Source organism: Scyliorhinus torazame, chromosome 22, assembly GCF_047496885.1.
Source record: "Scyliorhinus torazame isolate Kashiwa2021f chromosome 22, sScyTor2.1, whole genome shotgun sequence".
Lineage (NCBI taxonomy): Eukaryota > Metazoa > Chordata > Chondrichthyes > Carcharhiniformes > Scyliorhinidae > Scyliorhinus > Scyliorhinus torazame.
In genome coordinates this window covers 112122963-112147992 of record NC_092728.1, presented here as the reverse complement: position 1 = coordinate 112147992, position 25030 = coordinate 112122963, and the positions used below count along the sequence as shown (strand labels likewise).

General features: G+C 47.7%; 1 protein-coding gene across 1 annotated transcript in view; it reads right to left on the bottom strand.

The window, feature by feature from the left end:
* The window catches only part of LOC140398876 (guanine nucleotide exchange factor VAV2-like), a 400989-nt gene that overhangs the window by 66531 nt on the left and 309428 nt on the right, over window positions 1–25030 (bottom strand). Inside the window, 1 exon segment of the mRNA XM_072487820.1 lies at window positions 17044–17153. Coding sequence (XP_072343921.1) covers window positions 17044–17153 — 110 coding nt within the window.

Below are 25030 nucleotides of genomic sequence, written 5' to 3'. Positions count from 1 at the left end.
ATAATCCAATTTAGGATAATAATTGAGGGGGAGATAAACATGGACTAGGGTAAAAGATCGGAGAAAAGGCGATGTTGCGGTGCTGAGAATAGAACGTCAGAAAATAATACGAGCAACAATACTGGTGAACAATGATGTCGAGCAGCCATGAGGAACATTTAAAAATGAATTCAACAGAGTGCAGGTTAAACACATTCCACTGCAAGGAAAGAACAAATTGAACTCTAATAGGACTCCATAGATGAATAAAAACATAAGGGAAAAGCTGATTGGAAAACATAGAAAATAGAAGTAGGAGGCGGCCATTCGGCCCCTCGAGCCTGCTCCGCCATTCATTATGATCATGGTTGATCATCAAGTTCAATATCCTGATCCCACCTTCCCTCCTCGATCCCTTTAGCCCCAAGAGCTGGATCTAATTCCTGCTTGAAATTACACAACGTTTTGGCCTCAGGTACTTTCTGTGGGAGTGAATTCCACAGATTCCCCGCTCTCTGGGTGAAGAAATTTCTCCTCACCTGAGTCCTAAAAGGTTTACCCCTTATCCTCAAACTATGACCCCTAGTTCTGGACTCCCCTACCATCGGGAACATTCTTTCTGAATCTACCCTGTCTAATCCTGTTAGAATTTTATACGTTTCTATGAGATACTGGTACAGACTTGGAGGGCCGAAGGGCCTGTTCCTGTGCTGTATTGTTCTTTGAGATCCCCTCTCACTCTTCTAAACTCCAATGAATATAATCCTAACCAATTTAGTCTCTCCTCATATGACAGTCCCAGCATCTCTGGAATCAGTCTGGTAAACCTTCGCTGCTCTCCCTCCACAGCAAGAACATCCTTCCTCAGATAAGGACACCAAAACTGCCCACAACACTCCCGGTGTGGCCTCACCAATACCCTATACAATTGCAGTAAAACTTTATATTCCTATACTCAAATCCTCTCATACCATTGGCCTTCTTTACTGCCTGCTGTACCTGCGCGCTTACTTTCAGCGACTGATGCACGAGGACAGCAAGGTCTCGCTGAGTATCCGCCGCTCTCAATTTACACCCTTTCAAATAATAATCTGCCTTCCTATTTTTGCTACCGAAGTGGATAACCTCACATTTATCCACATTCTACTGCATCTGACATGCGTGTGCCCACTGACTCAGCCTGTCCAAATCCCGCTGAAGCATCTCTGCATCCTCCTCACAGCTCACCCTCCCACCCAACTTTGTATCATCTGCAAATGAGAAGCAAATTAATGACGTGGACAACAGGAGAGAGCACGACAAAGGAGAATGTGAAGATATTGGGAAATCAAAGAGGAAAGGTGAAATGAAATTATCAGAGAACATAAAACATAATAGTAAAATATTCTACTGATGCATAAAAATTGGAAAACTGGGATTGAAATGGCAGAAATATTAAATATTAATTTCATTTCAGTATTTACCAGGTGGATCAGATGAGATTAAAAATTATATAACTGCATTTAAAATAGAGAGAGAAATATTAAATTAACTAATCAAATTCAATGTGGATACAATCCCTAATCTCGATGGATTGCACCCTCACGTTTTAAAATAATCTGGAGAAGAAATAGAAGAAACATTATTATGGATATTTAATAATTCAACAGGAACAGATAGATACTACATCAGAGGACTGGTAGCTAGTTACAAAAAATGTGATATTCTAGAATGGGGGTAGAACATATCAGGGATCCATTTAACATCAAGGTAGAAAAAATAATGGAATCCTTACAGTAGGAAAGGACATAAAACTATCTGGAAATGAGAAACAGAATAATGAATAGTCAGAATAGATTTCAAAAGGGAAATCTTGCTTGACCAAACACACAGAATTCTTTGAAAAGGTAACAGAGTAGAGGAGGGTAATGTAGTTGATGTAATGTATGTAGATTTCCAAATGGCCTTTGATAAGGTGGCACAGAATAAACTAATGAACATGGTTGGAGCGTCAGATCCAAGAGTCAAGTAACAGAGATAGATTGCTTGTTGGATGGAAGACAGAAAGAAGAGAGGAGTAAAGGATATTTACTGCAGATGTGCAACCCCACAAGGATCTGTTCTGGGACCAGCGTGTTTACAATTTATATTAATGATTAATACTTTGGGAACAAAATCACATTTTCTAAATATGCTGATGATTGCAAATTTGAAGAGTGGCCAATAATGAGGAATATGACAAATTACAAATTAATACAAATGCAAAATAGGCTTTGATAAATGTGAGGTATTGCATTCTGTAAGAAGAAATACGAGGTATTATTCAGAAAATAAGAGTCTAAACAAAGAGGAGCAGAGAGATCTGGGATAATAAAAAAACAAATCACTAAAAATAGCGACGCAAGTTGAAATAAGGCCATAGAAAATACATCAAGCACTCGGCTCCCTTCCCAGAGGAATAGAACTGGAAAGTGGATACGTGTGCAAGGGAGGAATAGAGGAAATATAGAGGGCTATGCTGATAGGGTTAGATGAGGAAGTATAAATACTAACCCTAGATGATGCCTGTTAATGGGCAGTGTATTCTCTGTTACTCAATATAAATTGTCCCCTTAATTTATTCCTTTAAACCTCACTATTATTCTGGTGAGTCGGTTTTGCAGCCTCTCCAATGTCAGTACCTCTTTCCTGAGATGCAGAGGCCCAGAACTGAACCCAGTGACTCCAGATGGGATTGAAACAAAGTTCTGCATCAGTGTAACAGTGACTGCAGCCAGCTGATTACAGTAACAGTGACTGCAGCCAGCTCATTACAGTAACAGTGACTGCAGCCAGCTGATTACAGTAAGTGACTGCAGCCAGCTGATTACAGTAACAGTGACTCCAGCCAGCTGATTACAGTAACAGTGACTCCAGCCAGCTGATTACAGTAACAGTGACTCCAGCCAGCTGATTACAGTAACAGTGACTCCAGCCAGCTGATTACAGTAACAGTGACTGCAGCCAGCTGATTACAGTAAGTGACTCCAGCCAGCTGATTACAGTAACAGTGACTGCAGCCAGCTGATTACAGTAAGTGACTCCAGCCAGCTGATTACAGTAACAGTGACTGCAGCCAGCTGATTACAGTAACAGTGACTCCAGCCAGCTGATTACAGTAACAGTGACTGCAGCCAGCTGATTGGATGAGGGAGTTGAAGGGTGGGTCAGTAAATTTGCAGACGATACGAAGATTGGTGGAGTTGTGGATAGTAAGGAGGGCTGTTGTCGGCTGCAAAGATACATAGATAGGATGCAGAGCTGGGCTGAGAAGTGGCAGATGGAGTTTAACCCTGAAAAGTGTGAGGTTGTCCATTTTGGAAGGACAAATATGAATGCGGAATACAGGGTTAACGGTAGAGTTCTTGGCAATGTGGAGGAGCAGAGAGATCTTGGGGTCTATGTTCATACATCTTTGAAAGTTGCCACTCAAGTGGATAGAGCTGTGAAGAAGGCCTATGGTGTGCTCGCGTTCATTAACTGAGGGATTGAATTTAAGAGCCGTGAGGTGATGATGCAGCTGTACAAAACTTTGGTAAGGCCACATTTGGAGTACTGTGTACAGTTCTGGTCGCCTCATTTTAGGAAGGATGTGGAAGCTTTGGAAAAGGTGCAAAGGAGATTTACCAGGATGTTGCCTGGAATGGAGAGTAGGTCTTATGAGGAAAGGTTGAGGGTGCTAGGCCTTTTCTCATTAGAACGGAGAAGGATGAGGGGCGACTTGATAGAGGTTTATAAGATGATCAGGGGAATATATAGAGTAGACAGTCAGAGACTTTTTCCCCGGGTGGAACAAACCATTACGAGGGGACATGAATTTAAGGTGAAAGGTGGAAGATATAGGGAGGGATATCAGAGGTAGGTTCTTTACCCAGAGAGTAGTGGTGGCATGGAATGCACTGCCTGTGGAAGTAGTTGAGTCAGAAACATTAGGGACCTTCAAGCAGCTATTGGATAGGTACATGGATTACGGTAAAATGATATAGTGTAGATTTATTTGTTCTTAAGGGCAGCACGGTAGCATTGTGGATAGCACAATTGCTTCACAGCTCCAGGGTCCCAGGTTCGATTCCAGCTTGGGTCACTGTCTGTGCGGAGTCTGCACGTCCTCCCCGTGTCTGCGTGGGTTTCCTCCGGGTGCTCCGGTTTCCTCCCACAGTCCAAAGATGTGCAGGTTAGGTGGATTGGCCATGATAAATTGCCCTTAGTGTCCAAAATTGCCCTTGGTGTTGGGTGGAGGTGTTGAGTTTGGGTAGGGGGCTCTTTCCAAGAGCCGTGCAGACTAGAGGGGCCGAATGGCCTCCTTCTGCACTGTAAATTCAATGATAATCTATGATTAATCTAGGACAAAGGTTCGGCACAACATCGTGGGCCGAAGGGCCTGTTCTGTGCTGTATTTTCTATGTTCTATATTACAGTAACAGTGACTCCAGCCAGCTGATTACAGTAACAGTGACTCCAGCCAGCGGATTACAGTAACAGTGACTCCAGCCAGCTGATTACTGTAAGTGACTCCAGCCAGCTCATTACAGTAACAGTGACTCCAGCCAGCTGATTACAGTAACAGTGACTCCAGCCAGCTGATTACAGTAACAGTGACTCCAGCCAGCTGATTACAGTAACAGTGACTCCAGCCAGCTGATTACTGTAAGTGACTCCAGCCAGCTCATTACAGTAACAGTGACTCCAGCCAGCTGATTGGGCAGCAGGGTAGCCTTGTGGATAGCACAATTGCTTCACAGCTCCAGGGTCCCAGGTTCGATTCCAGCTTGGGTCACTGTCTGTGCGGAGTCTGCACATCCTCCCAGTGTGTGCGTGGGTTTCCTCCGGGTGCTCCGGTTTCCTCCCACAGTTCAAAGATGTGCAGGTTAGGTGGATTGGCCATGATAAATTGCCCTTAGTGTCCAAAATTGCCCTTAGTGTTGGGTTGGGTTGCTGGGTTATGGGAATAGGGTGGTGGTGTTGACCTTGGGTGGGGTGCTCTTTCCAAGAGCCGGTGCAGACTCGATGGGCCGAATGGCCTCCTTCTGCACTGTAAATTCTATGAAATTACAGTAAGTGACTCCAGCCAGCTGATTACAGTAACAGTGACTCCAGCCAGCTGATTACAGTAACAGTGACTCCAGTCAGCTGATTACAGTAACAGTGACTCCAGTCAGCTGATTAAAGTAACAGAGACTGCAGCCTGCTTATTACAGTAACAGTGACTCCAGCCAGCTGATTACAGTAACAGTGACTGCAGCCGGCTCATTACAGTAACAGTGACTCCAGCCAGCTGATTACAGTAACAGTGACTGCCGCCAGCTCATTACAGTAACAGTGACTCCAGCCAGCTCATTACAGTAACAGTGACTGCAGCCAGCTCATTACAGTAACAGTGACTGCAGCCGGCTCATTACAGTAACAGTGACTCCAGCCAGCTGATTACAGTAACAGTGACTGCCGCCAGCTCATTACAGTAACAGTGACTCCAGCCAGCTCATTACAGTAACAGTGACTGCAGCCAGCTCATTACAGTAACAGTGACTGCAGCCGGCTCATTACAGTAACAGTGACTCCAGCCAGCTGATTACAGTAACAGTGACTGCAGCCAGCTCATTACAGTAACAGTGACTGCAGCCGGCTCATTACAGTAACAGTGACTCCAGCCAGCTGATTACAGTAACAGTGACTGCAGCCAGCTCATTACAGTAACAGTGACTGCAGCCAGCTCATTACAGTAACAGTGACTCCAGGCAGCTGATTACAGTAAGTGACTCCACCCAGCAATTACAGTAAGTGACTCCAGCCAGCTGATTACAGTAACAGTGACTCCACCCAGCAATTACAGTAACAGTGACTCCAGCCAGCTGATTACAGTAACAGTGACTCCAGCCAGCTGATTACAGTAACAGTGACTCCAGCCAGCTGATTACAGTAACAGTGACTCCAGCCAGCTGATTACAGTAACAGTGACTGCAGCCAGCTGATTACAGTAACAGTGACTCCAGCCAGCTGATTACAGTTAGTGACTCCAGCCAGCTGATTACAGTAAGTGACTCCAGCCAGCTGATTACAGTAAGTGACTCCAGCCAGCTGATTACAGTAAGTGACTCCAGCCAGCTGATTACAATAACAGTGACTCCAGCCAGCAATTACAGTAACTGACTCCAGCCAGCTGATTACAGTAAGTGACTCCAGCCAGCTGATTACAGTAACAGTGACTCCACCCAGCAATTACAGTAACAGTGACTCCAGCCAGCTGATTACAGTAACAGTGACTCCAGCCAGCTGATTACAGTAAGTGACTCCAGCCAGCTGATTACAGTAACAGTGACTCCAGCCAGCTGATTACAGTAACAGTGACTCCAGCCAGCTGATTACAGTAACAGTGACTGCAGCCAGCTGATTACAGTAACAGTGACTCCAGCCAGCTGATTACAGTAAGTGACTCCAGCCAGCTGATTACAGTAAGTGACTCCAGCCAGCTGATTACAGTAATTGACTCCAGCCAGCTGATTACAGTAACAGTGACTCCAGCCAGCTGATTACAGTAACAGTGACTCCAGCCAGCTGATTACAGTAACAGTGACTCCAGCCAGCTGATTACAGTAAGTGACTCCAGCCAGCTGATTACAGTAACAGTGACTCCAGCCAGCTGATTACAGTAAGTGACTCCAGCCAGCTGATTACAATAACAGTGACTCCAGCCAGCAATTACAGTAACTGACTCCAGCCAGCTGATTACAGTAAGTGACTCCAGCCAGCTGATTACAGTAACAGTGACTCCAGCCAGCTGATTACAGTAAGTGACTCCAGCCAGCTGATTACAATAACAGTGACTCCAGCCAGCAATTACAGTAACTGACTCCAGCCAGCTGATTACAGTAAGTGACTCCAGCCAGCTGATTACAGTAACAGTGACTCCACCCAGCAATTACAGTAACAGTGACTCCAGCCAGCTGATTACAGTAACAGTGACTCCAGCCAGCTGATTACAGTAACAGTGACTCCAGCCAGCTGATTACAGTAACAGTGACTCCACCCAGCAATTACAGTAACAGTGACTCCAGCCAGCTGATTACAGTAACAGTGACTCCAGCCAGCTGATTACAGTAAGTGACTCCAGCCAGCTGATTACAGTAACAGTGACTCCAGCCAGCTGATTACAGTAACAGTGACTCCAGCCAGCTGATTACAGTAACAGTGACTGCAGCCAGCTGATTACAGTAACAGTGACTCCAGCCAGCTGATTACAGTAAGTGACTCCAGCCAGCTGATTACAGTAAGTGACTCCAGCCAGCTGATTACAGTAATTGACTCCAGCCAGCTGATTACAGTAACAGTGACTCCAGCCAGCTGATTACAGTAAGTGACTCCAGCCAGCTGATTACAGTAAGTGACTGCAGCCAGCTGATTACAGTAACAGTGACTGCAGCCTGCTCATTACAGTAAGTGACTCCAGCCAGCTGATTACAGTAACAGTGACTCCACCCAGCAATTACAGTAACAGTGACTCCAGCCAGCTGATTACAGTAACAGTGACTCCAGCCAGCTGATTACAGTAACAGTGACTCCAGCCAGCTGATTACAGTAACAGTGACTCCAGCCAGCTGATTACAGTAACAGTGACTCCAGCCAGCTGATTACAGTAACAGTGACTCCAGCCAGCTGATTACAGTAACAGTGACTCCAGCCAGCTCATTACAGTGACAGTGACTCCAACCAGCTCTCCGTTGTTGCAATATCAATTCTACCCTTCATATCACAGCTGGTTTGTGATAATAATATTGTCACATGTAGGCTTACATTAACACTGCAATGAAGTTACTGTGAAAAGCCCCTAGTCGCCACATTCCGGCGCCTGTTCGGGTACACTGGGAGAATTCAGAATGTCCAATTCACCCAACAGCACGCCTTTTGTGACTTGCGGGAGGAAACTGGAGCACCCGGAGAAAACCCACGCAGACACGGGGAGAACGTGCAGACTCCGCATAGATGAGACCAACATATCATTTCACAGAACCATAGAATCTCGACAGTGCAGAATCATAGAATTTACAGTGCAGAAGGAGGCCATTCGGCCCATCGAGTCTGCACCAGCCCTTACAAAGAGCACCCTACTCAAGCCCACGTCTCTACCCTATCCCCGTAACCCAGTAAGCCCCATTAACATTTTTTTTTGGACACCAAGGGCAATTTATCATGGCCAATCCACCTAACCCGCACATCTTTGGACTGTGGGAGGATACCGGAGCACCCGGAGGAAACCCATGCACACATGGGGTGGATGTGCAGACTCCGCACAGACAGTGACCCAGCGGGGAATCAAACCTGGGACCCTGGAGCTGTGAAGCAACTGTGCTATCCACTGTGCTACCGTGCTGCCCAAATAACTGGACAATTAAAAAAATACTGACTCATCGGTGCATCATATATTAATTGTAAGCAGGGAATTAGTAGTACAAACAACAGTTGACTATATTCCATTTATCTTCCTCAGACAAACAGTAAAACTGTAAATGGTCCACGTGATGTCATTAGAAAACAACATTTGGGGTTTTATATGTCCTATAATTACATTGTCAGTACACCATTTGAGAATTACAACTCAGTGTTATAAGTACAGAAGGCTTATTAACAGTAAGAACATAAGAACAAGGAGCAGGAGTAGGCCATCTGGCCCCTCGAGCCTGCTCCATCATTCAATGAGATCATGGCTGATCTTTTGTGGACTCAGCTCCACTTTCCGGCCCGAACACCATAACCCTTAATCCCTTTATTCTTCAAAGAACTATCTATCTTTATCTTAAAAACATTCAATGAAGGAGCCTCTACTGCTTCACTGGGCAAGGAATTCCATAGATTCACAACCCTTTGGGTGAAGAAGTTCCTCCTAAACTCAGTCCTAAATCTACTTCCCCTTATTTTGAGGCTATGCCCCCTAGTTCTGCTTTCACCCGCCAGTGGAAACAACCTGCCCGCATCTATCCTATCTGTTCCCTTCATAATTTTATATGTTTCTATAAGATCCCCCCTCATCCTTCTACATTCCAATGAGTACAGTCCCAGTCTACTCAACCTCTCCTCGTAATCCAACCCCTTCAGCTCTGGGATTAACCTAGTGAATCTCCTCTGCACACCCTCCAGTGCCAGTACGTCCTTTCTCAAGTAAGGAGACCAAAACTGAACACAATACTCCAGGTGTGGCCTCACTAACATCTTATACAATTGCAGCATAACCTCCCTAGTCTTAAACTCCAGCCCTCTAGCAATGAAGGACAAAATTCCATTTGCCTTCTTAATCACCTGTTGCATCTGTAAACCAACTTTTTGCGACTCATGCACTAGCACACCCAGGTCTCTCTGCACAGCAGCATGTTTTAATATTTTATCATTTAAATAATAATCCCTTTTGCTGTTATTCCTACCAAAATGGATAACCTCACATTTGTCAACATTGTATTCCATCTGCCAGACCCTAGCCCATTCACTTAGCCTATCCAAATCCCTCTGCAGACATCCAGTATCCTCTGCCTTTTTTGCTTTACCACTCATCTTAGTGTCATCTGCAGAATTGGACACATTGCCCTTCGTCCCCAACTCCAAATCATCTATGTAAATTGTGAACAATTGTGGGCCCAACACTGATCCCGGAGGGACACCACTAGCTACTGATTGCCAACCAGAGAAACACCCATTAATCTCCACTCTTTGCTTTTTATTAATTAACCAATCCTCTATCCATGCTACTACTTTACCCTTAATGCCATGCATCTTTATCTTATGCAGCAACCTTTTGTGCAGCCCCTTGTCAAAGGCTTTCTGGAAATCCAGATATACCACATCCATTGGCTCCCCGTTATCTACCGCACTGGTAATGTCCTCAAAAAATTCCACTAAATTAGTTAGGCACGACCTGCCCTTTATGAACCCATGCTGCGTCTGCCCAATGGGACAATTTCCATCCAGATGCCTCGCTATTTCTTCCTTGATGATAGATTCCATCATCTTCCCTACTACCGAAGTTAAGCTCACTGGCCTATAATTACCCTCTTTCTGCCTACCTCCTTTTTTAAACAGTGGTGTCATGTTTGCTAATTTCCAATCCACCGGGACCACCCCAGAGCCTAGTGAATTTTGGTAAATTATCACTAGTGCATTTGCAATTTCCCTAGCCATCTCTTTTAGCACTCTGGGATGCATTCCATCAGTGCCAGGAGACTTGTCTACCTTTAGCCCCATTAGCTTGCCCATTACTACCTCCTTAGTGATAACAATCATCTCAAGGGTCCTCACCTGTCATAGCCTCATTTCCATCAGTCACTGGCATGTTATTTGTGTCTTCCACTGTGAAGACCGACCCAAAAAACCTGTTCAGTTCCTCAGCCATTTCCTCATCTCCCCATTATTAAATCTCCCTTCTCATCCTCTAAAGGACCATCCGGCCCATTGAGTCTGCACCGATCCTCTGAAAAGTGTACTCCACCCAAACTCACTCCCCCACCCTATCCCAATAATCCCTTAACCTAACCAACACATCTTTGTTGGACACTAAGGGGCAATTTATCATGCCAATCCACCCAACCTGCACATCTTTGGACTGTGGGAGGAAACCGGAGCACCCGGAGGAAACCCAGGCAGACACGGGGAGAACGTGCAGACTCCGCAGAGTCGGTAACCCGAGGCCGGAATTGAACCCGGGACCCTGGCGCTGTGATGCAGCAGTGCTAATCAATGTCTTTAAATTATTTTTTTGGACCTATCCATTAGCTTTAAGGGATTCTTTACTGGACCCTACAATTCTCTGCTTGTCACTTTGGGAAATATTGTTCTCTGATCGATCTGTCTTTGGTCCAGATTTTTTTTTTTTTTTAAATAATATTTTATTGAAAATTTTTGGTCAACCAACACAGTACATTGTGCATCCTTTACACAACATTGTAACAATACAGATAATAATGACCTTTTTTAGATTTAAACAAAAACAACAACAAATAAATAAATATTAAATAACAAAAAATAAAAACTAGCCCTAATTGGCAACTGCCTTGTCTCAGGCCACCCCCCCCCCCATCCCCCCCCCCCCCCAAGTCCTGGGCCGCTGCTGCTGCCTTCTTTGTTCTCCCCTATCTATCTTTCCGCAAGATATTCGACGAACGGTTGCCACCGCCTAGTAAACCCTTGAGCCGACCCCCTTAGGACGAACTTAATCCGCTCTAACTTTATGAACCCCGCCATATCATTTATCCAGGTCTCCACCCCCGGGGGCTTGGCTTCTTTCCACATTAGCAATATTCTGCGCCGGGTTACTAGGGACGCAAAGGCCAAAACATCGGCCTCTCTCGCCTCCTGCACTCCCGGCTCTTGTGCAACCCCAAATATAGCCAACCCCCAGCTTGGTTCGACCCGGACTCCTACTACTTTCGAAAGCACCTTTGTCACCCCCATCCAAAACCCCTGTAGTGCCGGGCATGACCAAAACATATGGGTATGATTCGCTGGGCTTCTCGAGCACCTCGCACACCTATCCTCCACCCCAAAAAATTTACTGAGCCGTGTTCCAGTCATATGTGCCCTGTGTAATACCTTAAACTGAATCAGGCTTAGCCTGGCGCACGAGGACGACGAGTTTACCCTGTTTAGGGCATCTGCCCACATCCCCTCCTCAATCTCCTCCCCTAGCTCTTCTTCCCATTTCCCTTTTAGTTCGTCCATCATAGTCTCCCCTTCGTCTCTCATTTCCCTATATATATCCGACACCTTACCGTCCCCCACCCATTTCTTTGAGATGACTCTGTCCTGCACCTCTTGTGTCGGGAGCTGCGGGAATTCCCTCACCTGCTGCCTCGCAAAAGCCCTCAATTGCATGTACCTGAATGCATTCCCTTGGGGCAACCCATATTTCTCGGTCAGCGCTCCCAGACTCGCAAACTTCCCATCCACAAATAGATCTTTCAATTGCGTTATACCTGCTCTTTGCCACATTCCATATCCCCCATCCATTCCCCCCGGGGCAAACCTATGGTTGTTTCTTATCGGGGACCCCCCCAGTGCTCCGGTCTTTCCCCTATGTCGTCTCCACTGTCCCCAAATCTTCAGTGTAGCTACCACCACCGGACTCGTGGTATAGTTCCTTGGTGAGAACGGCAATGGGGTTGTCACCATAGCCTGCAGGCTGGTCCCCCTACAGGATGCCCTCTCTAATCTCTTCCACGCCGCTCCTTCCTCCTCTCCCATCCACTTACTCACCATTGAAATATTAGCGGCCCAATAATACTCACTTAGGCTCGGTAGTGCCAGCCCCCCCCTATCCCTACTACGCTGTAAGAATCCCTTCCTCACTCTCGGAGTCTTCCCGGCCCAAACAAAACCCATGATACTCTTTTCTATCCTTTTGAAAAAAGCCTTCGTGATCACCACCGGGAGACACTGAAACACAAAAAGGAATCTCGGGAGGACCACCATCTTAACTGCCTGCACCCTCCCTGCCATTGACAATGCTACCATATCCCATCTCTTGAAATCTTCTTCCATCTGTTCCACCAACCGCGTCAAATTTAGCCTGTGCAATGTGCCCCAATTCTTAGCTATCTGGATCCCCAAGTAACGAAAGTCTCTTGTTACCTTCCTCAACGGTAGGTCTTCTATTTCTCTACTCTGCTCCCCTGGATGCACCACAAACAGCTCACTCTTTCCCATGTTCAATTTATACCCTGAAAAATCCCCAAACTCCCCAAGTATCCGCATTATTTCTGGCATCCCCTCCGCTGGATCCGCCACATATAGTAGCAGATCATCCGCATATAAAGATACCCGGTGTTCTTCTCCTCCCCTAAGTATTCCCCTCCATCCCTTGGAACCTCTCAGCGCTATCGCCAGGGGCTCAATCGCCAGTGCAAACAGTAATGGGGACAGAGGACATCCCTGCCTTGTCCCTCTATGGAGCCGAAAATATGCCGATCCCCGTCCATTCGTGACCACACTCGCCACTGGGGCCCTATACAACAGCTGCACCCATCTAACATACCCCTCTCCGAACCCAAATCTCCTCAACACCTCCCACAGATAATCCCACTCCACTCTATCAAATGCTTTCTCGGCATCCATCGCCACTACTATCTCCGTTTCACCCTCTGGTGGGGCCATCATCATTACCCCTAACAACCTCCGTATGTTCGTGTTCAGCTGTCTCCCCTTCACAAACCCAGTTTGGTCCTCATGAACCACCCCCGGGACACATTCCTCTATTCTCATTGCCATTACCTTGGCCAAGACCTTGGCATCTACATTGAGGAGGGAGATTGGTCTGTAGGACCCGCATTGTAGCGGATCCTTTTCCTTCTTTAAAAGAAGCGATATCGTTGCTTCTGACATAGTCGGGGGCAGTTGTCCCCTTTCCTTTGCCTCGTTGAAGGTCCTCGTCAGTAGCGGGGCGAGCAAGTCCAAATATTTTCTGTAAAATTCAACTGGGAATCCGTCCGGTCCCGGGGCCTTTCCCGTCTGCATGTTCCTAATTCCTTTCACCACTTCTTCTACCGTGATCTGTGCTCCCAATCCCATCCTTTCCTGCTCTTCCACCTTGGGAATTTCCAGCCGATCCAAAAACTCCATCATTCTCTCCCTCCCATCCGGGGGTTGAGCTTCATACAATTTTTTATAAAATGTCTTAAACACTTCATTCACTCTCTCCGCTCCCCGCTCCGTCTCTCCATCTTCGTCTCTCACCCCCCCTATTTCCCTCGCTGCTCCCCTTTTCCTCAATTGGTGTGCCAGCAATCTGCTCGCCTTCTCTCCATATTCATACTGTACACCCTGCGCCTTCCTCCATTGTGCCTCTGCAGTGCCTGTGGTCAGCAAGTCAAATTCCACATGCAGCCTTTGCCTTTCCCTATACAGTCCCTCCTCCGGTGCTTCCACATACTGTCTGTCCACCCTCAAAAGTTCTTGCAACAACCGCTCCCGTTCCTTACTCTCCTGCTTCCCTTTATGTGTCCTTATTGATATCAGCTCCCCCCTAACCACCGCCTTCAACGCCTCCCAGACCACTCCCACCTGAACCTCCCCATTGTCATTGAGTTCCAAGTACTTTTCAATGCATCCCCTCACCCTTAAGCACACCCCCTCATCCGCCATTAGTCCCATATCCATTCTCCAGGGTGGACGCCCTCTTGTTTCCTCCCCTATCTCCAAGTCTACCCAGTGTGGGGCATGATCCGAAATGGCTATAGCCGTATATTCCGTTCCCCTCACCCTCGAGATCAATGCCCTACCCAACACAAAAAAATCTATGCGTGAATAGACTTTATGGACATAGGAGAAAAACGAGAACTCCTTACTCCTAGGTCTACTGAATCTCCACGGGTCCACCCCTCCCATCTGCTCCATAAAATCCTTAAGCACCTTGGCTGCTGCCGGCCTCCTACCAGTCCTGGACTTCGACCTATCCAGCCTTGGTTCCAACACGGTGTTAAAGTCTCCCCCCATTATCAGCTTTCCGGTCTCTAGGTCTGGGATGCGTCCTAGCATTCGCCTCATAAAATTGGCATCGTCCCAATTCGGGGCATACACGTTTACCAACACCACCATCTCTCCCTGTAGTTTGCCACTCACCATCACGTATCTGCCCCCGTTATCCGCCACTATAGTCTTTGCCTCGAACATTACCCGCTTCCCCACTAATATAGCCACCCCCCTGTTTTTCGCATCCAGCCCCGAATGGAACACCTGCCCTACCCATCCTTTGCGCAACCTAACCTGATCTATCAGTTTCAGGTGCGTTTCCTGTAACATGACCACATCTGCTTTAAGTTTCTTAAGGTGTGCGAGTACTCGTGCCCTCTTTATCGGCCCGTTAAGCCCCCTCACGTTCCACGTGATCAGCCGAGTTGGGGGGCTTCCCACCCCCCCCCCCCTTGCCGGTTAGCCATCATCTTTTTCCAGCTTCTCGCCCAGTTCCCACGCGGCTGTATTTCTCCCAGACGATGCCCCCCCGCCCATCCTTTCCCGCACCCACTCCCCCCTTTCCCCAGCAGCAGCAACCCAGTAATTCCCCCCTCTCCCCCCCCCCCCCCGCTAGACCCCCCGCTAGCGTAATTACTCCCCCCATGTTGCTCCCAGAAGTCAGCAAACTCTGGCTGACCTCGGCTTCCCCCCGTGATCACGGCTCGCCCCGTGCGGCGCCCCCTCCTTCCTGCTTCTCTATTCCCGCCATAATTATCATAGCGCGGGAACCAAGCCCGCGCCTCTCCCTCGGCCCCGCCTCCCATGGCCAACGCCCCATCTCCTCTCCCTCCCCACCTCCCCCCATCACCACCTGTGGGAGAAAGAAAAGTTACCATACCGCAGGATTAATCATACAATCCCTCTTCGCCCCCCCCCCCCCCCCACTCGTCCCACCACTTTGTCCAAACGTTCATTTTCGTAGTCCAATCATTCCAATTTTTCTTCTACAATAAAAGTCCACGCTTCATCCGCCGTCTCAAAGTAGTGGTGCCTCCCTTGATATGTGACCCACAGTCTTGCCGGTTGCAGCATTCCAAACTTTATCTTTTTTTTGTGAAGTACCGCTTTGGCCCGATTAAAGCTCGCCCTCCTTCTCGCCACCTCCGCACTCCAATCTTGATAGACGCGGATCACCGCGTTCTCCCATTTACTACACCGAGTTTTCTTCGCCCATCTAAGGACCATTTCTCTATCCTTAAAACGGAGAAATCTCACCACTATGGCTCTGGGAGCTTCTCCTGCTCTCGGTCCTCGCACCATAACTCGGTATGCTCCCTCCACCTCCAACGGACCCGTCGGGGCCTCCACTCCCATTAACGAGTGCAGCATCGTGCTCACATATGCCCCGACGTCCGCCCCCTCCACACCTTCAGGAAGGCCAAGAATCCTCAAGTTGTTCCTCCTTGCGTTATTTTCCAGTGCCTCCAACCTCTCCACAGATCGTTTCTGGTGTGCCTCCTGTATCTCCGACTTCACCACCAGGCCCTGTATGTCGTTTTCATTCTCTGCTGCTTTCGCCTTCACGACCCGAAGCTCCTGCTCCTGGGTCTTTTGTTCCTCTTTCAGCCCTTCAATCGCCTGTAATATCGGGGCCAACAACTTAGATTTCATAGAATTTACAGAGCAGAAGGAGGCCATTCGGCCCATCGAGTCTGCACCGGCTCTTGGAAAGAGCACCCTACCCAAGTCCACACCTCCACCCTATCCCCATAACCCAGTAACCCCACCCAGCACTAAGGGCAATTTTGGACACTAAGGGCAATTTAGCACGACCAATCCACCTAACCTGCATATCTTTGGACTGTGGGAGGAAACCGGAGCACCCGGAGGAAACCCACGCAGACACGGGGAGAACATGCAAACTCCGCACAGACAGTGACCCAGCGGGGAATCGAACCTGGGACCCTGGAGCTGTGAAGCAATTGTGCTAACCACCATGCTACCGTGCCGCCCCATTTCCTTTTTTATCTCCTCCACGCAGCGTTTCAAAAACTCTTGTTGTTCAGGGCCCCATATGAAACTGCCACCTTCCGACGCCATCTTGGTTTCTGCTTGCCTTCCTTGCCGTTGTTCCAAAGGATCCGCTGCAATCCGGCCACTTTCCTCTCCTTTTTCCATCCGTGTCCAGGGGGAACACCCTTCTGGTTTACCGCACGGTGTTTTCAGCCGTTAAAATTGCCGTTGGGGCTCCTATCAAGAGCCCAAAAGTCCGTTTCGCAGGGAGCTGCCGAAACGTGCGACTCAGCTGGTCATCGCCGCACCCGGAAGTCTCGTCTTTGGTCCAGATTGAGTTACCACCCTCTTCCCAACACACAACTCCACCCACCAGATTTTCGCCCATTAATTCAATCATTATCCACATGTTGTTTCAGGAGGAGGGAAACACATTCAGGTTACCGTGAGTAACCAGGTAATAAACCCATTTACAACCATCTCTCAAACCTGCTATCACAAGTTAGTTCAGCCCAGAGCAATCAACCTTGAACTGAGGGTCAGGGTCATATTCAGGCAGCTCGCAGCCTCAGCACTCGTAGCCTCAGCACTCGCAGCCTCAGCACTCACATTGCCATTTCAAACTGCTCCATCCACTTCCTCTTCATGTCCTCGGTTTTACAGAACAGCTGGAACCCCTGCTTCCCCTGAAGATGAATTAAATAAAAAGCGTAGGACCACTGAAAAATACAAGAGTAAAAAAAATCCCATTTAGAAACACCGAGATGCAAATATCAGAAACGCTGAATCCACAAATCCTGGCACTCCTGAGGGCAACCTACCACCGAGGGGCAAGCTCCCGCCAGAGGGACGATCCACCACTCGCCCCAAGGAGCAATCCCCCCTCCCCCGAGGGGCAATCGCCCCCCCCCACCCCGCCCGTGGGGTGGTGTCCTCTCAATCCCGTAGACACGGTCAACAATCTGCAGAATGCCAGAACATCACTGCTCTTACGCTGAGCTTTCCCAAACTTTGCTGCAGACCCCCAGCCCCAATGTGACACTACCCCACCCTCACCCCCCCCATACCCACCCCCCACTCTAGCCCTGCTCCTCACCCCCAACTCCCACAAACTCCAGCCCTGGAGATCGGTGTGCCGTTTGAGATTATTATTATTAAATGGCGCCCCGATCTCTCCCTGCATTGAGGAGCTCTGCTTATTAGAGCTGCGCAGTCCATGAACTGAGGCTACGTGCAGCTCGGGGGCAGGATGGGGTGAACACTCCATGACCAGCTGGACATTCCAATTTCAGATTCGTTTTCTATTGTCATGTGAGTGTCCCTTTAAGAAATGTTTTTGTCTCATTACATGACCTCAGTGATGTCATTATGTGGGTGGAGCTGGGCTGTGGCTCTGGGAGTTGGTTTTACTTTTGCTTTGAGTTTGAACTGATTTTTCTGCAGGTTTAAAAGAAGTGTTTCTGTATCTTCATTTTAAAAGTTGTTTCCAGATTATCTGATAATTTGAAAAGTAGTAACTGTTTTGTGGAAGGAATTTCAAACAGGCTGTTTTGGAAAGAAAACAGGAGCATCCAGACCAGGTCTGAGTGCCGTGTGCTGGGCCACAACTTTGAAAAGGGGTTCATGGGACCTTGTTATTGAATTGGAACAGTTAAAGGGGGAATTTATTAAGGGTTATTGTTATAACCTGCCTGCTTACCACTGGCTGGGGATGAATGGCAATCCCACAATCCTTTGGGAGTATGAGCTTCCCCAATGAGGGGGGCGGAGAAATCATTAGCAGATTCCCTGCATAAATAAAGCTGGTCAGTTTAGAACCGGTGAGAGGAGAGTGAGCAGCAAGGGAGTTGCTGCTGCTGTTGTACATGTATGTTATTGTAAATAAATGTTATTTCTTTCTTTCCTTCAACTTGTGCTGGATTCTTCATGCCCTCACAAAAGTTATATGTAGAGTACTGTAGCTGAGTGGGGTATTAAATGTTTGTAGTTGATAAAAATGTTTACTGTGTGTTTATTAAAATGTTAACTAAATTTGTGGAATAAACTTTGTTTTTGATTAAAAGTGCGAGGCCGCTGTTGAATAACAGCTGCAGAGTGGGTCCGTGTGCTCCTCACAACCAAAATCTATAACCAGTTATAGGTCAGGGGAACTCCATGATATACTGTGGAGTTGTCTACACCCTGGCCCATAACATTATTTAAACGATTGGGAAAACTGGAACCATCAGCAGCTGTGAGACATGGAAACTCAGTGTCACAAACCGTGTCGAGCACAATTCACCACCAAATAAAGATTCACTCAGTAAGCAACACTGGGTAAAAACTCAGCAAGAACAAACAGCACAAACTCTCACCAGGTCTCACACGGAGGGTTTATACGAGTGTGGCAGGGGGAGTGGAACAGGGGCAATAGGTCGGAGGGTGAAATAACTGAGGGCAAACTCTGGAATAGGGCCAGTAAGACTGAGAGGAAGAGCAGGCAGGGAGATGTTGCTGAACACAGCAGGACTGGTGGATTGAAATGCATTTATTTCAATGTGAGAAGTGTAACAAGTAAGGCAGATAAACCTGGAGCTTGGATTAGTGTTTGGAACTATGATATTGTTGCCATTACAGAGACCTGGTTGAGGGAGGGACAGGATTGGCAGCTTAACATCCCAGAACATAGATGTTTCAGGCGGGATAGAGGGGGATGTAAAAGGGGTGGCGGAGTTGCGCTACTGGTTCGGGAGAATATCACAGCTGTACTGTGATCGAGTTGAGTCGATTTCGGCGTGAGAACAGCTGGTGAGTCAGTTTCAGCGGGAGCAGTGCGTAAGTGGTTGCTGGGAGGTAAGTCTGTCCTTTAAAAGCACTTGTCTTTGCAGGGGCAGGCCAGTCGATTTTGGCGGGAGTGGAGCTGGCTGGTTAGTCAATTTCAGCAGGAGCTGAGAATTCTTTTTTAAAATTAGTGTTTTAGGCGGGAACAGGAAGTCGACCCGCGGACGTCTGGGAAGACCCTCACCAATAAATTCTGGTGGCGAGGAAACCCGAGACACTACACGTGTAGTGTCTCCCACCCGCCCTCCTCCTCTAACCTAATAATAAAACCCATTGGTGTGAGGTAAGTACCATATTATATTATATTATTATTATTTTTTATAAAAAATTTAATTTAGTTGTTAGCCAGACCTTGGTAGAAAGTTAGAGGAATGGCAGGGAAGGGAGTGCAATGTTCCTCCTGCAGGATGTTTGAGGTGAGGGATGCAGTTAGTGTCCCTGCTGATTTTACCTGCAGGAAGTGCTGCCATCTCCAGCTCCTCCAAGACCGAGTTAGGGAACTGGAGCTGGAGTTGGAAGAACTTCGGATCATTCGGGAGGCAGAAGGGGTCATAGATAGCAGCTTCAGGGAATTAGTTACACCAAAGATTGGAGATAGGTGGGTAACTGTAAGAGGGACTGGGAAAAAGCAGTCAGTGCAGGGATCCCCTGCAGTCGTTCCCCTGAGAAACAAGTATACCGCTTTGGATACTTGTGGGGGGGACGACTTACCAGGGGTAAGCCATGGGGTACGGGCCTCTGGCACGGAGTCTGTCCCTGTTGCTCAGAAGGGAAGGGGGGAGAGGAGCAGAGCATTAGTAATTGGAGACTCTATAGTCAGGGGCACAGATAGGAGATTTTGTGGGAGCGTGAGAGACTCACGTTTGGTATGTTGCCTCCCAGGTGCAAGGGTACGTGATGTCTCGGATCGTGTTTTCCGGGTCCTTAGGGGGGAAGGGGAGCAGCCCCAAGTCGTGGTCCACATTGGCACCAACGACATAGGTAGGAAAGGGGACAAGGATGTCAGGCAGGCTTTCAGGGAGCTAGGATGGAAGCTCAGAACTAGAACAAACAGAGTTGTTATCTCTGGGTTGTTGCCCGTGCCACGTGATAGTGAGATGAGGAATAGGGAGAGAGAGCATTTAAACACGTGGCTACAGGGATGGTGCAGGCGGGAGGGATTCAGATTTCTGGATAACTGGGGCTCTTTCTGGGGAAGGTGGGACCTCTACAGACAGGATGGTCTACATCTGAACCTGAGGGGCACAAATATCCTGGGGGGGAGATTTGTTAGTGCTCTTTGGGGGGGTTTAAACTAATGCAGCAGGGGCATGGGAACCTGGATTGTAGTTTTAGGGTAAGGGAGAATGAGAGTATAGAGGTCAGGAGCACAGATTTGACGTCGCAGGAGGGGGCCAGTGTTCAGGTAGGTGGTTTGAAGTGTGTCTACTTCAATGCCAGGAGTATACGAAACAAGGTAGGGGAACTGGCAGCATGGGTTGGTACCTGGGACTTCGATGTTGTGGCCATTTCGGAGACATGGATAGAGCAGGGACAGGAATGGACGTTGCAGGTTCCGGGGTTTAGGTGTTTCAGGAAGCTCAGAGAAGGAGGCAAAAGAGGGGGAGGTGTGGCGCTGCTAGTCAAGAGCAGTATTACGGTGGCGGAGAGGATGCTAGATGGGGACTCTTCTTCCGAGGTAGTATGGGCTGAAGTTAGAAACAGGAAAGGAGAGGTCACCCTGTTGGGAGTTTTTTATAGGCCTCCTAATAGTTCTAGGGATGTAGAGGAAAGGATGGCGAAGATGATTCTGGATATGAGCGAAAGTAGCAGGGTAGTTATTATGGGAGACTTTAACTTTCCAAATATTGACTGGAAAAGATATAGTTCGAGTACAATAGATGGGTCGTTTTTTGTACAGTGTGTGCAGGAGGGTTTCCTGACACAATATGTTGACAGGCCAACAAGAGGCGAGGCCACGTTGGATTTGGTTTTGGGTAATGAACCAGGCCAGGTGTTGGATTTGGAGGTAGGAGAGCACTTTGGGGACAGTGACCACAATTCGGTGACGTTTACGTTAATGATAGAAAGGGATAAGTATACACCGCAGGGCAAGAGTTATAGCTGGGGGAAGGGCAATTATGATGCCATTAGACGTGACTTGGGGGGGATAAGGTGGAGAAGTAGGCTGCAAGTGTTGGGCACACTGGATAAGTGGGGCTTGTTCAAGGATCAGCTACTACGTGTTCTTGATAAGTATGTACCGGTCAGACAGAGAGGAAGGCGTCGAGCGAGGGAACCGTGGTTTACCAAGGAAGTGGAATCTCTTGTTAAGAGGAAGAAGGAGGCGAAAGAGGCCGATGTCGTGGCCTTTGCGTCCCTAGTAGCCCGGCGCAGGATCCTACTCATGTGGAAGGAGGCGAAACCCCCCGGACTGGAGGCCTGGGTAAACGATATGGCGGGGTTCATTAAACTGGAGCAGATAAAGTTTGCCCTGAGAGGATCGGCTCAAGGGTTCACCAGGCGGTGGCAGCCATTTCTCGACTACCTAGGGGAACGTTAGAGGGAAGACAGATGACCAGCAGCAGCAACCCAGGGGGAAGGGGGGGGGGGAGGGGGGGAGGGGGGGGGGCGGTTTAGTTTAGTTTAGGTCAAAGATAAAGGGGTTTTGTTACTTGTGTATTGTTAAAAATTTCTGTATTGTTATTGTTGCGTTTGCTTTGTAAGAGGGGAAAAATTGTTGTTTGGGAAAAACATTTCAATAAAACATATTTTTAAAAAAAGAGGAAGAAGGAGGCCTATGTGAAGATGAGGTGTGAAGTTTCGGTTGGGGCGATGGATAGTTACAAGGTAGCGAGGAAGGATCTAAAGAGAGAGCTAAGACGAGCAAGGAGGGGACATGAGAAGTATTTGGCAGGAAGGATCAAGGAAAACCCAAAAGCTTTCTATAGGTATGTCAGGAATAAGCGAATGACTAGGGAAAGAGTAGGACCAGTCAAGGACAGGGATGGGAAGTTGTGTGTGGAGTCTGAAGAGATAGGCGAGATACTAAATGAATATTTTTCGTCAGTATTCACTCAGGAAAAAGATAATGTTGTGGAGGAGAATGCTGAGCCCCAGGCTAATAGAATAGATGGCATTGAGGTACGTAGGGAAGAGGTGTTGGCAATTCTGGACAGGCTGAAAATAGATAAGTCCCCGGGACCTGATGGGATTTATCCTAGGATTCTCTGGGAGGCCAGGGAAGAGATTGCTGGACCTTTGGCTTTGATTTTTATGTCATCATTGGCTACAGGAATAGTGCCAGAGGACTGGAGAACAGCAAATGTGGTCCCTTTGTTCAAAAAGGGGAGCAGAGACAACCCCAGCAACTATAGACCGGTGAGCCTCACGTCTGTAGTGGGTAAAGTCTTGGAGGGGATTATAAGAGACAAGATTTATAATCATCTAGATAGGAATAATATGATCAGGGATAGTCAGCATGGCTTTGTGAAGGGTAGGTCATGCCTCACAAACCTTATTGAGTTCTTTGAGAAGGTGACTGAACAGGTAGACGAGGGTAGAGCAGTTGATGTGGTGTATATGGATTTCAGCAAAGCGTTTGATAAGGTTCCCCACGGTAGGCTATTGCAAAAAATACGGAGGCTGGGGATTGAGGGTGATTTAGAGATGTGGATCAGAAATTGGCTAGCTGAAAGAAGACAGAGGGTGGTGGTTGATGGGAAATGTTCAGAATGGAGTAGTCACAAGTGGAGTACCACAAGGATCTGTTCTGGGGCCGTTGCTGTTTGTCATTTTTATCAATGACCTAGAGGAAGGCGCAGAAGGGTGGGTGAGTAAATTTGCAGACGATACTAAAGTCGGTGGTGTTGTCGATAGTGTGGAAGGATGTAGCAGGTTACAGAGGGATATAGATAAGCTGCAGAGCTGGGCTGAGAGGTGGCAAATGGAGTTTAATGTAGAGAAGTGTGAGGTGATTCACTTTGGAAGGAATAACAGGAATGCGGAATATTTGGCTAATGGTAAAGTTCTTGAAAGTGTGGATGAGCAGAGGGATCTAGGTGTCCATGTACATAGATCCCTGAAAGTTGCCACCCAGGTTGATAGGGTTGTGAAGAAGGCCTATGGAGTGTTGGCCTTTATTGGTAGAGGGATTGAGTTCCGGAGTCGGGAGGTCATGTTGCAGCTGTACAGAACTCTGGTACGGCCGCATTTGGAGTATTGCGTACAGTTCTGGTCACCGCATTATAGGAAGGACGTGGAGGCTTTGGAGCGGGTGCAGAGGAGATTTACCAGGATGTTGCCTGGTATGGAGGGAAAATCTTATGAGGAAAGGCTGATGGACTTGAGGTTGTTTTCGTTGGAGAGAAGAAGGTTAAGAGGAGACTTAATAGAGGCATACAAAATGATCAGGGGGTTAGATAGGGTGGACAGTGAGAGCCTTCTCCCGCGGATGGATATGGCTGGCACGAGGGGACATAACTTTAAACTGAGGGGTAATAGATACAGGACAGAGGTCAGAGGTAGGTTCTTTACGCAAAGAGTAGTGAGGCCGTGGAATGCCCTACCTGCTACAGTAGTGAACTCGCCAACATTGAGGGCATTTAAAAGTTTATTGGATAAACATATGGATGATAATGGCATAGTGTAGGTTAGATGGCTTTTGTTTCGGTGCAACATCGTGGGCCGAAGGGCCTGTACTGCGCTGTATTGTTCTATGTTCTATGTACTGGCAGAAGACATCTCAGAGGGCAGCGAGGCTGTATGGGTAGAATTCAGGAATAGTAAGGGGGCAGTCACAATGTTGGGAGTTTACTGCAGGCCTCCCAACAGCAAGCGGGAGACAGAGGAGAAGACGTGTAGGCAGATTTTGGCAAGGTGTCAAAGTAACAGTTGTGGTGGGTGATTTTAACTTCCCCAATATGGAGACTCACTTAGTGCTAGGGGCTTGGACGGGGCAGAGTTTGTAAGGAGCATCCAGGAGAGTTTCTTGAAACATTATGTACACAGTCCAACTAGGGAAGGGGCTGTACTGGACCTGGTATTGGGGAATGAGCCCAGTCAGGTTGGAGGATTTTCAGTAGGGGAGCATTTCGTGAACAGTGACCATAATTCAGTAAGTTTTAAGATAATGTTAGATAAAGATAAGAGCAGTCGTAAACAAATTCGGCAGGAACTGAACCATTTCGATTGGGGGAGGATGTTTGAGGGCAAATCTACATCTGGCATGTGGGAGGCTTTCAAATGTCAGTAGATAGGAATTCAGACCGGCATGTCCCTGTGAGGAAAAAGGATAAGTATGGCAAGTTTCGGGAATCTTGGATGACGAGAGATATGGTGAGGCTAGTCCAAAAGAAAAACATAGAACATAACAGCGCAGTACAGGCCCTTCGGCCCTCGATGTTGCGCTGACCTGTGAAACCACTCTAAAGCCCATCTACACTATTCCCTTATTGTCCATATGTCTATCCAATGACCATTTGAATGCCCTTAGTGTTGGCGAGTCCACTACTGTTGCAGGTAGGGTATTCCACGCCCGTACTACTCTCTGAGTAAAGAACCTACCTCTGACATCTGTCTTATATCTATCTCCCCTCAATTTAAAGGTACGTCCCCTCGTGCTAGACATCACCATCCGAGGAAAAAGGCTCTCACTGTCCACCCTATCCAATCCTCTGATCATCTTGTATGCCTCAATTAAGTCACCTCTTAACCTCCTTCTCTCTAACGAAAACAAGTCCCTCAGCCTTTCCTCATAAGATCTTCCCTCCATACCAGGCAACATTCTGGTAAATCT